A 15,824-nucleotide genomic window follows, 5' to 3' on the forward strand; every position below is an offset into this window, starting at 1 on the left:
GATTAAAAACTTTTACCCTAACAAAAGAAAAGCATGTCTGCTTAAAGCAGTTCGAACAATTGGAAACTTAAAATCATATTTCCTCCTGTGATTTTCATCTTCTGAGGTGAAAACAAATAGTTTTTGCAGACTCTCTGGCATCTCTCTGATTTTAACTTTAAGTATGCCTAATAAAGTTTGCTGTTTAACCTAAAATTTCAACAATCTTAACTCCACAAATAAATCATTTGTATGTTCTCTGTATCCAACTTTATGAATTATTTGAATAACCTTTTTCAGCTGTAGGTATAACGGTGTTAAATGAATTTCATATGTATTACCCCAAACTTCAACACAATAAGTGAAATAAGGCAGTACAATTGAACAGTACAACATTCTTAAGACATGACAGGATAAGTAATACTTAATGTTATTCAAAACAAATACAGTTTTAGCCACTTTTCTCTTTATATATGAAATTTATATGTAAAAAAGTTAGCTCAGATCTATCGGGGTCAGCAACTTAGATTCACTTGGGATAGTTTTTCTATTTTTAGTCAATTTTTTATTGTAAATTTACGCATTTTTCTTCAATAGCTTTTAGATAACACAAAAAAGTCACTTTTAGAAAAATTGTTATAACAATTACAACATCAATTATAATAAAAGCACCAATGGCCGTTGACTTGCAGAGGGAGTTTAGGCGTATCGCGTGAGTTAAAACAGTTAAGTTGGAGGCAAGACATCAATTATGTCATAATAGGTCTTAATTTAGACCTGGGTGCTCTTATTCCTTAATCTGATAGGTTGAAGCAATCATTTCTTATTTCTGACTTTCAGATTAAGTTTTTCAATTTTGTTTTTGCCCGCAATAATGACTTTGAAAGAAAAAGTCCAGACTGTGTACTTAGGTCAACAAATAAGAGTTGAAATTGTTGTAATAATTGTTTAAAATCTGTCATGTGCTAATTTTTTTCTTTTTTGTCTTTTTTGGCACTGCAGACAGGACAGTTGCAAAAGAAAGCAGACGGCATGTTATTGGTACCTTGAAAAGATATGAGATTTTTTCAAAGATATTTTTTAGATGAATTTAAGTTTTACACTGTAGGCTTTGGAGACCTTGACAGAACGGCAAAGGATATATGACATTTATGTACATAGACATATAGTGTGTAGTGTTTTACATTTATTTTTAGAATTATTAGACATTTATAAAAGGAAAATCACATCTACTGTACATAAGTATTTACAGGCTTTGCTGCATACTTAGTTGATGTACCTTTAGCAGGAAGTAGGCTACAGCTTCAAGCCTTTTTTAATTCTTATGCCATAAGCTTGGCACGCCTGTCTTTTTTAAACTTGTTCCTCCTTGTATGAACTTTCAAGATCCATCATGTTGGGATGGGAAGCGACCTTGTAGTGGCTTCCTTCTGAACACTCCAAAGGACAGAAGAAGGCTGGAGCTCTGACAGGGTGACCATTGGGTTATTGGTTACCTTCCTGACTAGCATTTGCCCCCACACCACTGAACTTAGATTGCCGTCTAGATCTACGGATGATGTAGGCCACTTTAATCATATGAACTTTCCAAGTAGCAGAAATTTGCATGTAACCATACCCAGCCTTGTACCTTAGTACTATACTATCTTAGATGTCTTCAGACAATTAATTTATCGTCATGCTTGCTTTTTGTTTTTACATGTACTGTCAACTCAGGGACCTTATGGTGGCTATTGCTTTCCTTTACTATTCTAGATCAACCACTAACATTTACCACCTGTTTACTCCAAGTAAGATGCTAAATATATCAAGTATGTTCAATGAAAACAAATTGCACCTTAGTTCATTATAGAGCATCATTCCAAAAGTTGTGAATCTTTATGTAAAATGTGTATTTTTATTTTGTTTGCAGATATATACAAATATAGACAAATATACATTTGTTTTTAAAGAGTTGTATTGGTCTAGAATTGTGTGTAGAATTTTGCTGAATAACATAAAAAAATGGAAACATTTAAAAATACTGAAATGGAGGAGCACTGTGATTAGTTTCCAGATACACTGTTTTTTAGTTGGGAAGTAAAAGTTATGTTGCAATCGGTCAATTAAGTATTCATCAGTTGAGACTCATTTAAATTTGATGCCTAGATTATAAAAAATAGAAAAAGAAATGATTTCTTTTTAATAAGATGCTGTATGCTTAGAAATGTTAGAGATTAGATCCTAACCCTAAACTGATACTCAACGAAATAACGTTTTGACAAGTGTAACATCATGAAATTACTTTAATGATCCGTAAATTAGTTCTGAGCATTTACTTCATATCTCAGTGATCCTGGTGTAACTTGTCAAAAGCTGTAAGTTGCCATGGTGCAGAACTTTGGTAACCATCGAATGAACTTGAGCCAGGATCCAGGTCAGGTGTACCAAGCTGTAGGTGTTATCCTATTGTGGTTTAGAAGTCGAAGGACTTGAGTTCCTAGAGGAAAACCATGCAGAAACTTTTAGTACATCAATCCACAAAGACAGGCAACATAAATACAGACTATGACACAAAAATGTATATTAAAAAATTGATTAAACATAAAAATAACATCCAAAGTTGCTGACCCCGATAGATCTAAGTTACTTTTACCATTATAGACTGATTTAGACCAATTAGCTATAAAAACATAAAAGCTATTGAAGAAAAATGTGAACATTTACAGCAAAAAAAATCATTAAAAATTGGAAAAGCATCCAAAGTGAATTTCAGTTGCTGACCCTGATAGATCAGAGCTAACTTTATTATTCTAGAGTGATTTGGACCAATTAGGTATAAAAACCTAATAGCTATTGAAGAAAAAACTTTATTTGTTGATGGTAAAACTTTAATTTGTTGACGGTCCCTAGCCATGCCCAGAGCGAATGTCTGTCGAATATCCAACTAACTTTAACTCGGTACATCCACTTGTAGAAAAATAGATCAATGAACCTTTTTGTTTTCCTCGTCTGAGCTGCTGTTTTGTCCTGTCCCAACACGGTCGTTGGTAATGGCGTTTAATCAGTGGTGTAGTCTAGACAACTTTAGAGTGTATACTCTGATTTTCCCTCTATGCCTCTTACTTTCACCTTTCTGAAGAAACATCTTTACTAAAGCAGTCCCGCCAGAGAAGCAGCTCTAACATCCACACACTTTGTGTTCTATCAAATGTCAATATGAAATATGAACAAGTTGTAAATCAATATTAAAGCTGATCACACTCCATTTACTGAGGGTGAAAATTAAGAATGATTCTGTCCAGTTGCAGGAAATTTAACCACTATAAATAGCAAACTAACAAAAAAATAAAAACATTTAGTTTTACATACAATAAAAGCATCATCACAGAATGAACTAACAAGTTACTCAGGTTCTGTCTCATAGTGTAGCAAAAATAAAAAAGCCAAAAGCATACAATTGTTTATGTTTTTATTTTTTTATTAGTTGAGACTTTCTTAGAAATATTCTGGATATTTTGTTCTGATGTATCAGTCCTAATGCTGTTAGTATGACAAACAACACATGCAGCACTTTTGGTTTTCAGACATAGTTGCAATACTATTTCAACTATTTTCTTTTTTGCAATATTATTATGAAAGCACAATTTTGTGACTCACAATTTTTCCAGATATATTTATTTATTTATTTTTGGGAGGGGGGGTTAAAGTCTGCATTACATTTAGAGGTAGCTGAATAGCTCCGTTGGCTGGTGTAGGACCTGGATTTGGTTAATTGAGCTAAAATCCAGTGAGGATCCTTAGCCAAGACCCTTCATGTTGCTGCATAACTTGATCTCTCTGTGGCTTAAATATACAGGATTGTGTTAGGAAGATCTTACAGTGTGAAACTCTCTGCATAACCACCTGTGTGAAATAATGAAAGCTGAAAGATGCTCTGCCAACAGAACCAGAACTTTTAGTACTTACTACAGTAAGTACTAAAAGAATAACTTTATATTTGGGATGATAGCCTGGGAAGAATAAAGTATTGCTATTCTATTCTATTTGCCGGAAATAAATCATTAATGTATATTATGATTATTTATTTTAGTTCCAGTAATTCATTTTTTTTAATTAATATCTATTATGTATAGATAGATAGATAGGGTCTTTAAAAATCCCGTAGGAAATTTAAATGTGGTCATCTGCTGACAATCGTAAAAACATACACACATAAAGCACAATAAATAGGAGTCGTAGATTTAAAAAAAAAATAATAATAAAAAATATGAAAAATAAAATAAAATTACTGGAATAAATAGTTAAATATTAATTTATTAAATAGATTAAAAATTAGTGGATTAAAATAATTAAACGCTTCTCAGATTCTCAGCCAAAGAATTGTATTGCCGGATGGCGCGAGGAACAAAAGAGTTCTTCATTCTGTCCGTGGAGAGGCGCTGGGACAGCAGTCTGCTGCTGAATGTGCTCCTCCTGCTGGTGAAGGCCTCATGTAGGGGATGTGAGGGATTCCTCATGATGGACCTGAAGACGGCCAGAGTTCTCTACCCTGCCACCTCCTCCACAGGAGCCAGCTTCAATCCCACCACAGAGCTTGCCCTCTTTATGATTTTGTTGAGCCGGAAGATGTTCTTCTTGCTGGTGCTGCACCAGCACACAGCAGCATAGAGGAGAGCACTCGCCACCACAGACTGATAGAACATCTGCAGCAGCTTAGTGCAGATGTTGAACGAGCGCAGCCTCCGGAGAAAGTACAGCCTGGACTGACTCTTCTTGAAGAGCTGATCTGTGTTGGCGGTCCAGTCCACCTTGTGGTCCAACATGACCCCCAGGTATTTGTAGGTCTGTACCCTCTCCACGCTGTCTCCCTCTATGTGCAGCTGAGGTGTTGAAGCTTTCCTCCTGAAATCCAGAACCATCTCCTTGGTCTTCTGGACATTAAGCTGCAGCTGGTTCTCCCTGAACCAGTCCACAAAGTCCTCCACCAGCCACCTGTATTCGCTGTCCTCTTCTCCTTTGATGTAGGCCACAACAGCTGTATCATCTGCGAACTTCTGCAAGTGGCAGGTCGCGGTGTTGTAGCGGAAATTAGACGTATACAGAGAGAAGAGAAGAGGAGACAGCACTGTCCCCTGCGGTGCCCCGACACTGCAGCTGAGGGTACTGGAGACCGATCCCCCCATGCGGACGCATTGCAGCCTGTTAGTGAGGTAGTCCATGATCCAAGAAACCAAGGCTGGATGTACAGCCATCTTGATAAGCTTTTCCTGCAGTAGGTGAGGATGAATGGTGTTAAAGGTGCAGGAAAAATAAAAAAACAGAATTCTCACTGCACCACCTCCTTCATCCAGGTGTGAGAGGGTACGGTGTAGCAGGTAGAGGACAGCGTCCTCCACCCCCACTCTCTCCCTATAGGCGAACTGCAGTGGATCTTGGACATGCTGTACCTGTGGCTTCAGCTGCTGCAGCACCAACCTCTCAAAGGTCTTCATCACATGTGAAGTCAGTGCTACAGGCCGGTAGTCTTTGTTCTCCTTTGCATGCTTGACTTTGGGGAGAGGAACGATTCATGAGGTCTTCCACAGAGATAAAATATAAGAAATAAACAAGCTATGCTTATGTAAATGTCTAAAGTTATTTAGAAATCAGCTGATGTGCAAATTTACCTGAGTATATTAAAGGAGACTCATGTGAAGAAAGTGGGGTACATGGGCAGCTGTTACTAAGGTGCAATAATAATGATAAATAATCAAATAATGATCAATAATCTAGATGTGCAAAAGTCCAGTCTGTTGTTGTAGACGCCTGTCAGTTCTTAAGGAGTTAAGGAGTCTGATGGCAGAGGGAAAGAAAGAGTTCCTGAGTCTGCTGGTTCTGCATTTTAATCTTGTACCTCCGACCTGAGGAAAGGAGAGTGAACAGACCTCGTTGGGGTCCTTAATGATGGAAGCAGCTCTCCTCAGGACCCTGCTCTTGTAGATGCTTTGCAGTGAGGGCAGAGGAGTCCTGGTGATCTTGGACGCAGCCTTCACCGCTCTCTGCAGGTGTTTGTAGTCCATGTTAGTAGAGCTGCCGTACTACACTGTTATGCAGCCGGGTCCAGGTGAGGTCCTGGCTGAGGTGGACCTCAAGATACTTGAAGCTGCTCACCCTCTCCACTTCCAGACCCCGGATAAACAGCGGCTGATGAGGGCTCCTCTCTCTCCTCATGTCCACTATCATTTCCTTGGTCTTGTCTGTTTTGAGGGTGAGGTTGTTGTCCTCACACCAAGTCACCAGAGAAGTCACCTCTCTCCTGTAGGCTGCCTCGTCCCCGCCAGTGATGCGTCCTCTCACAGCGGTGTCGTCCGCTAACTTCAGGATGATGTTGTCCTGATTAGAGGCTGCACAGTCGAGGATGAACAGGGTGTAGAGGATGGGACTGAGGACCCCTGTGAAGTGTTAACGTTGGTAATTATGCTAGCGGAGGTCCTCTTTCCTATTCTGACAGACTGAGGCCTGCCAGTAAGAAAATCCAGGAGCCAGTCACTGATGATGGGGTGTAGTCCAAGAGAGAACAGTTTGTGGGTGAAAAACTGTGTTGAACGCAGAACTGTAGTCAATAGAGAGCATCCTGATGTAGGAGTCTTTATTCTCCAGATGTGAGAGGGAGATTTGTAGTGCTGCAGCAATGGCATCTGAAGTGGATCTGTTGGACCTGCCGGAACTGGAGGGAGTCTCGTGTGTCCAGAATGCTGCTCTGAATTACTGCTGCCACAAACGATTGTTTTAATAGTCGACTGATTCTCCGATTATTTTTTTTGATCAGTCGACCAATCGGTTTGTGTGTCACATGGATGTTAAACACACATCTTAACCATCATTAGCTTTAAACTTGAAGTGTTTCAGCTATATGCTAACCAAAAATAGATGCAATAGTTTATTGAGGCATTAATGAATCATGCAGCTTTTCTCCTTTAAGAGTTGTCCAAAAGTCTCAAAGCAAGTGCAGAAATCATTGCAGTCGTCCTGTAGGCTGTCTGTGTCACGGATGGTACTGGAGCTGTTTCTGTAGTCTGTGATGTGCTGCAGGCCCCTCCACATGCGCCCAGAGTCAGCAGTGGAATAAAGGCCATCCAGCTTCTCTCTTTACTGCCTCTTAGCTCATGTGATGGCCTTTCCCAGTCCGTACTTCACATCTTTGTACTCGGTCTCTTTGGCAGATGTAAATGCAATGGAACAAGCACACAGCATGTGACGTACCTGACCGTTTGGATCTGATTGTTTGAGTCTGTCTGTGGGCCAGGTAAAGGAACAAAGAGATGTGGTCTGAGTGTCTGGAGTAGAGGCGGGTGCGGCTCTATATGCACCTTTTATGCTGGTGTATACATGATCCAAGGTGTTCTTGTCACGGATTAGAGCGTTTACATGCTGGTGACATTTGGGAAATACAGTCTGGAGATTGCACTGATTATAGTCTCCCGCCGCAATAAAAAAGGCATCAGGGTGAGCCGTTTCCAGTGCGCTGATGACATCATGGAGCTTGCAGAGTTCCGCTGCAGAGGAATATGGACGGGGCCAAAAACACAGTTGTAGACTCCCTTGGAAGATAATAAGGACGGGATTTGAGCATCAAAATCAGGTGAACAGAGCTGATCAACAGTCTGCATATCCTCACTCCACAGGGTGTTGATAAACACACACCCCGCCCCCTTTCACCTTACTGGAGGCTGCTGTCCGGTCTCCCTGATGAGTGAGTGAGTTTGTAGCTGAACAGCGGAATCTGGGACGTTTCCTGAAAGCCAAGTTTCAGTGAAAGTCACTAGTTACGGCTGTTGTAGTCCAAGTCAGGTTACGAATTACGGCAGTTAAAGTCAGAGTGAGGCCACAAGTTATGGCTGTGATGGACTTAGTCAAGTCACTGCTATGGATGTTAAAGTCTGAGTCCTGTTACAGCTGTTACAGTCAAGCCAAAGTCAAGCCACAAATTACAACTTTTGTCCAAGTCAGGTCACGAGTAGAGGTGTGACAAAATAGTGGTACAGTGATCTATCAAGATATTTCAACTTATGAATTGTTACCAGTTCTCTCTTTCCCTGAATTGGTTTCTTAAAATAATACCAAAATAGTCCATCAGAGGGCTCTTCAAGTGAGCATGACTGTGAAATGTAAGGTTGCTGTTTCAAAACTGTTATTAATTTTTACCAGACCAATATGTTTTTTTTCTAAATACCTAAAACTCGGTTTCCGGGCTAATACATAACGGGAACACAAAGTCAACTTTTTTCACTGCTTTTCTGCATGCAACATGGAGGGGCTCCTCACACCCTCTCACCACCTGCTCCACTGACTGATGAAAACACATGGATAGCAGAGCAGCCGCGAGCAAACAGCTCCAAGTTGTGTCTGTAGCTTTCTACAGAAGACGCAAACAGCGAGCTCTGTCTCTAATGTAACAAAAACATGGTTTGTAAGGGTTGTAATTAGGTCTGGGAATCTCAGGGTAACTCACAATACGATGCGATTCACGATTTAGGGCTCACAATGTCGATGTATTTTGATATAGCAAACATTGCAACAATCATTATATTACCTTGTTAATCTATGATATACAAATATTTTTATTTTCTGCTAAAACTTTTTTAGAACAATTTAAAATACGATATGTTAATTCAACGCCCTTTCCAACATTAGAATGAAAATAAACATTTAAATGAATGTGTCTTTACAATAATTATATATATTTTAAGGATATTTTTTTAAAGCTCCAGTTAAGAGCTAAAATACAGAGCATATTATCCGGCCATCTCACTTCAAAGAACAAATAATATTGGTAAAAAAATCATAATGCTGCATTCTAAATAATTTTACATTTTATGACAGATAACGTATTATTATTTAGGCATAATATTAATGTCCAGCCTGTTAATCATTGTTTATTGTATATTATTTTACAGTACTTGTTTCCATATTAATTTCTCCTCCTTTTTATTATATTTTCCTGCACTTTTCTACATGTGTACCGCTGGCATACTCATCTGTTGGATCAATAATGAGGCAAGACGTCTCATTTGGACGGTCAGACGCTGCGCGCCTTTCCGCAGGAATTTTATGTATTGTAGCGCGGTGTTTGGACAGGTTACTGCTGTTACCGCCCTTACAATCCACGTTTGTTACATTAGAATCGCGCGCGCGCTGTCTGCATCTACTTTAGAAAAATAAAGACGCAGCTTGGAGCTGTTCACTCGCGGCCGCTCTGCAGCCTGTGTGGGAGCGCACGAGGCGGCTCACCCCTCCCCTCTGCATACAGAGAAGCAGCGGGGAAAGATAGAGAAGTGCACCCTGTGATCGCGCTGTAGCCGGATTAATACTGGGATTTAAAGGCTAAAACTTTTGAGACATTTAGGCAAAAAACGTATCGGTCGAGTAAAAGTTGTTGAAGTTTCGCATCGGCATCTTCACATTTCACTGTTGTTCTCACGTAACCCCCCCCCCCCAGACTTTTTTGGTATTATTTTGAGAAACCGATTTAGGGAAAGAGAGGACCGGTAATCGTCCGTGAGTTAAAATATCGCGATAGGTCCATACCAATATTTTGTCCCAGCTCTAGTAGTAATCTAACCGCTGTTATCTATTCAAACACCGGCGTGCTAAAATACATCAGATTCTAGCGGAGAAGTACACAGCGTCTGACTGTCCAAATGAGACGTCTATCAGTGTTATTGATCCAACAGGTGAGTAGGTTAGCGTTATACAGGTGGTGACTAAAGTGTTGATTATCATAGAAAGTGAAGGTTCTTTTAATAAAAGGAAGGAAAAGTGAATGTGAATACCAGCACTTAAAAAGACCAATGGACAAAAAACGACAAAGGATGCAGAATTTTTGTTAAAAACTTCACAGTCCTAATTAAATCCCCACTGGGAACTCTTGGGGAAAATTTGAAAGAAATGTTGAAGGGGAACTTTAATTTTGAATGAGATCCGAGGAGTTAATTTTGCAAAGATGTGAACTGTGGAATGTGTGATGTTTGGTAATACCTAAAGTCATTTTATATTGTATGAGGGCTTCTTTCTGTGTTTGTGTCCCTGCAGTCCTCCCCCAGGATTATGGGACTGAAGAAGATTCCTGTAACCAGCAGAGGAATTTCAGAGTGAAACAGGAAGAACAAGAACCATCACAAATTAAAGAGGAACAGGAGGAACCAGAACCCCCACAGATAAAAGAGGAGCAAGAGAAACTCTGCATCAGTCAGGATGAAAAGCAGCTTGATCTGAAGCAGCAGACTGAGATTCGTAATTATGAGGAACATGTTGACAGTGAAGCAGATGGAAACAATCAGCAGAGCTTGAAAGGAACTGATAGTCAGGATGAAGAAGGAAACCAACTTGAAGAATCAACAGGGTCTGGTACAAGAAGAATTCCACACAATGTGTCAGTGCACATGAGAACTAAGTCTGATGAAAGACCTTATCTCTGTAAAGAATGTGACAAACGTTTTATTCATCTCTTTCATTTCAAAAAACACACGAGAACTCATACAGGAGAAAGGCCTTTTTCTTGTAAAGAATGTGATACAAGTTTTAATGATGCATATCACCTCAAAAGACACATGAGAATCCATACAGGAGAAAAACCTTTTTCTTGTGAAGAATGTGATAAAAGTTTTAGTTGCATATTTAATCTAAAAACACACATTAGAACTCATACAGGAGAGAAGCCTTTTCCATGTGAAGAATGTGACAAAAGTTTTAGTCGAATGTCTAGTCTCAAAACTCACATGACAGTTCATACAGGAGAGAAGCCTTTTACATGTAAAGAATGTGACAGAAGTTTTAGTCAAATACCTCATCTCAAAATACACATGAGAACTCACACAGGAGAGAAGCCTTTTACATGTAAAGAATGTGACAGAAGTTTTATTCTTATTTCTCATCTCAAGACACACATTAGAACTCATACAGGAGAGAAGCCTTTTTTGTGTAAACAATGTGATAAAAGTTTTAGTCAGATATCTAGTCTCAAAAGACACATGAGAACTCACACAGGAGAAAAGCCTTTTATATGTAAAGAATGTGATAAAAGTTTTAGTCAACTATCTAATTTCAGAACACACATGAGATCTCATACAGGAGAGAAGCCTTTTTTGTGTAATGAATGTGACAGAAGTTTTAGTCAGATATCTAGTCTCAAAAGACACATGAGAACTCACACAGGAGAAAAGCCTTTTTTATGTAAAGAATGTGATAAAAGTTTTAGTTAACTATCTAATCTCAGAACACACATGAGATCTCATACAGGAGAGAAGCCTTTTTTGTGTAATGAATGTCACAGAAGTTTTAGTCGCACATCTGCTCTCACACTACACATGAGAACTCATACAGGAGAAAAACCTTTTATGTGTAAAGAATGTGATAAAAGTTTTAGTTGCACATTTAATCTAAAAACACACATGAAAATTCATGCAAGAAAGAAGCATTTTTTTGTTTAAAGAATTTCATAAAAGTTTTGTCAAATAAATATTCTCAAAAAACACTCACAAAGGAGAGAAACCTTTAATTTTTTTTTTTTAAATAAGTGAGAGTCACAGCAGAGGACTCGTGATGAAAAGACAATAATGTTTTAACTAGCAAGGTTTAAATATTGTGATAAACATTTTTCCCTTCTTTTAAAGTCAACTTTTTGCTTCCGGGATTACGCCGCAACAGCACGGAGGCAAGAGCACCTGCACATTGAAAACTCTATTTTTACTCCAAAAAGAGTAAATATTGTTAAAAACAATTCCTGATCATGCCTCTGAAAAAAAACCAAGCAACGGACAATTCGGAGGATATCAAGAAGTTGCTTGATTTACTGCTGGAAGAAGTTCGAGCCATCAAGATGCAGTGCCAGAACATTCTGGACAGGCTGGAGGATGGGAGACAGTTTGTACCCACTGCAGTCTAAACAAGAGATAAGTATGATTTCTGGTCTACGAGGTGAGGAGACAAACTTCACTAACAATGGCTGATAAAAACAACACAATCTCTACAACAGTCAACTGTGAGCACGACTTTCAGAGAGATCTGAACCGTCAGCAACCTGACCTTCATATATTCAGTGATAACGATAACAACCAGCAAGATGACATAGACCCTGATCAATTCTTTTCCACTGTTAATCTGGACTGCAGATATTACAGCATAGATGACTTTAAAAACTCTGTGAACCAAGAAGGAAGATTGTCAATCGTCCACTTTAACAGCAGAAGTATGTACACCAACTTTGGAGAATTCAAGGACTATTTACAGAATCTGGAACATTCCTTTAACATTATAACCATATCTGAAACTTGGTTTAGTTGTGACAAGGATGCTGACTTTGAATTGGAAAACTACAAACTTCATTTTGTGAACAGAGTAAACAGAAAAGGCGGAGGAGTCGCAATTTATGTGCAAAAAAAAGAAGTTCACAGTAATTGATACAGTGTCAGTTGCAGTGGATGGATTACTGGAATGTATTGCAATGAATCAGGGAAAAATGTCGTTGTAAGCTGTATATACAGGTCACCAGGGTCAAGCTTAGAAGTGTTCAGTGACTGGATTGTAAAAATGTTTTACTCTCAAAATAACAAAATATTGTTTATCTGTGGAGATTTCAATATAGATCTGATAAACCCAGGCAAACATAAAGCAACAGATGACTTTATCAGCAGAATGTACAGTATGAGTTTATATCCAACCATAACTAGACCCAGCAGAATCACTGCTCAAAGTACTACTCTTATTGATAATATATTCACAAATAACATAGAAAACACTCATATGAGTGAACTTATGATTTGTGACATAACTGATCATTTACCAGTTTTTACACTGTCTGATATCAATATAAAAACAAAGAAAATAATCAAAGTATCCGTCTGTTAAAGGTTAAGAATGAAAAACAATGAACTCTCTTAATAATGACTTAACCAGACAAAACTGGAACTCTGTACAGAGAGAAGGATGTGGACACTGCTTATAAATGTTTTCTAGAAATATTTATCTCACTATACAACAAGAACTGTTCAATTTATCAAATCAAGAAGAAATTTGCTAAATGTACTTGGTTAACTACTGGTCTACGAAATGCTTGTAAAAAGAAAAATAACCTATATAAAAAGTTCTTAAAACAAAGATTGAGAGAAAATGAACAGTGATACAAATCCTACAAAAATAAACTGTCTGAAATAACACGACACAGTAAAAAAGAGTACTGTAATAATCTACTGAATGAAAATAAAAACAATGTGAAGCGAGTTTGGGAAATATTAAACACCATCATTAAATAAGGGACAAAAAAACGAACGTACCCAGATTACTTTACAGATGAGAAGGGTCAAACCTATTCCATGAATGAAGCAGCAAACGGTCTCAACATCTGTTTTGTAAACGTGGGTCCAGCGTTGGCGGCAGAAATTCCAAAGTGCAAAACCAACATAGAAAATATTCCATCCACCGCAAGGATCCCACACTCCATCTTTCTTTCTGATGTGAATGAAAATGAGCTTATATCAACTGTTAATAAATTCCAGAGTAAAAATTGTGATAATTGTGATCAGTTGTGATCTGCAATTGTGATTATAGATTGTGATAATATAGAACTATTTTCAAAGAAACCAGATCAACCTCAATGGCTATCAGTAATGCTGTAGAGGAAATCACAAACGCTCTGGATAAAAAGAAATACGCAGCTGGAATCTTCATTGACTTAAAAACAGCATTTGACTCTCAATCATGACATCCTACTGGACGTACTGGAAGTGTACGGGATCAGAGGAGTAGTGCTAAGTTGGGTCAAAAGCTATTTAACAGGAAGAAATCAATTTGTCAAGATTAATGAATTTACATCAGAGGCCAAAGGGATAAGTTGTGGTGTCCCACAAGGATCAATTCTGGGCCCGCTGCTGTTCAATATTTACATCAATGATATATTCAGTGTTTCAAATCTTTTAAAACTAATTTTATTTGCTGATGACACAAATAATTTCTATTCTACAGACAATCAAAGGGAACTTATCAATGTGTTGAACACAGAGTTAATCAAAATAAAATCATGGATGGATTACAACAAACTATCTTTGAAACTAGACAAATCTAAAGGGATGTTTTTTGGTAATTACAAAGCCAACACAAAGCTCTCAATTAAAGTTAACAATGACTTATTTGAAAGTGTTACAGAAATAACATTCTTAGGGATTGTTATTGATAACAAACTGAGTTGGAAGCCACACATCAGACACATACAAGCTAAAATTTCAAAAAGTATTAGTCGTTAATCTGTTATTAATCTGTTTTAGCTGTCACAGTGTATAGACCACCAAACCCTCCTTCATGTTTTATTGAAGAATTTTCTGAATTTGTATCATCTGTTCATATTAGATTTAATAGGATTTTAATTAGTGGTGATTTTAATTTGCATGTTTATAAAAATAATGATGTCTATGGTTGTGAGTTTTAAAATGTTCTTAGCAGCATGGATTTTAAACAACATGTCACACAGGCCACTCACAACAGAGGACACACCCTCGACCTCGTCATTACCTACGGTTTGTCTGCCAGGGTGTCCTCTGTTGTTGACTTACCAATATCAGATCACTGTTGTGTGTTTTTTAATGTCACCAGTGAAATCCAGCAGGAAGCCTCAGTGAGAACTGTGAGGAAACGGTATATAAATCCTGAAGTGGCTGCAAATTTTATTAATAATTTTAACCGAACTCCTGCTCAAAATTTATTTGCATCCTGTGATTTTATGGTTGATGATTTTAATAACATACTTCAGTCTTCCTTAGATGCAGTGGCTCCAGTAAAGACAAAAACATTAAGAATCCCTATTAAAACACAATGGAAGACTGATGACATAAGGTGTCTGAAACAGAAGTGCAGAAGAGCAGAGAGGAGATACAGAAAGTCTAAATTAATAATTCATCAAGAAATTTTAAAAGGGAAAACTCAAAATTTACAATAACTCCGTTAAAAAGGCCAGGACACTTTACTTTTCAAACATCATTACAGAAAATAAAAACAATCCCAAATTTATTTTTAAAACAATAGAAATTTTAATAAATAAAGATTTTAATAAGTCCTGCATGCCGTCATCTAATGCTGCATATGAGGACTTCACAGACCACTTCATGGGTAAAATCAATGCTATTGACTTTATTCCTGGGGCCTCTCATGTAAAGGGATTATGGGTGCAACTTCCTGCATAGCTACCGGAAGTTACACGGCTCTATTTGTTTCCACTGAAAGTGGCGGTTTTGTTAGCTTTAGCGGTGCATACAAACTTTAAAAGCGTGTTTTACTTAACCCTCAATGTTTTCAAAAATGTCTTTGCGCAGTTCAGGCACATGTTTTGCAGCTCGTGGTTGTACTAACAACCAAACTAAATTAAATCTGTGAAGCGTTTTGTGGGACATGGGCTGCTGACGAAGAGGGAGTACAGCTGCCCTCCTCAGTACAGATTTTACCGTCTACCGGGCGAGGATGAAGTCAGAAGGATGTGGCTGAGAATTTTAAATCTTTCATTCTGAGGATAAAGTACACACGGAGGAAAATCCATATCCAAATTAAGGTTGGGTTACTCCAGAACACCAGAGAAGAAGAGACGCCGGGTACTGCAGAGACCTGACAGCAGCGCGGTTAAGCTAGTTTCATATTCGACATTTGTCACACATTCAGCGATGAACGGCGACATTTCTCAAACGCCTTTGCTAAAAAAAAAACACCAAAAATGTTTTACTGTCAGATGATAAAACAATCAATGTTTCACATGACTCGTTTTCATTATTTACGATCAACGTAACGAGCAGACCACCACAAACGCCGGAGCCGGTGTAGGTACCACATCTACTCGGGGTGTCAGA

The 15,824-nt window shown here is 38.2% G+C and overlaps 1 protein-coding gene across 1 annotated transcript in view; it reads left to right on the forward strand.

Annotated features, from left to right (window-relative positions):
- LOC112142463 (zinc finger protein OZF-like) overlaps positions 1-13,676 on the forward strand; it is a 17,656-nt gene extending 3,980 nt beyond the window's left edge. The window contains exon 2 of the mRNA XM_024265873.2: positions 10,033-13,676. Within this exon, the coding sequence (XP_024121641.1) occupies positions 10,033-11,201 (1,169 nt within the window). The 3' untranslated portion in view covers positions 11,202-13,676. The remainder of the gene's footprint in view (positions 1-10,032) is intronic.
- Positions 13,677-15,824: the final 2,148 nt, after the last annotated feature.

This window comes from Oryzias melastigma, linkage group LG2 (assembly GCF_002922805.2).
Source record: "Oryzias melastigma strain HK-1 linkage group LG2, ASM292280v2, whole genome shotgun sequence".
Classification (NCBI taxonomy): domain Eukaryota; kingdom Metazoa; phylum Chordata; class Actinopteri; order Beloniformes; family Adrianichthyidae; genus Oryzias; species Oryzias melastigma.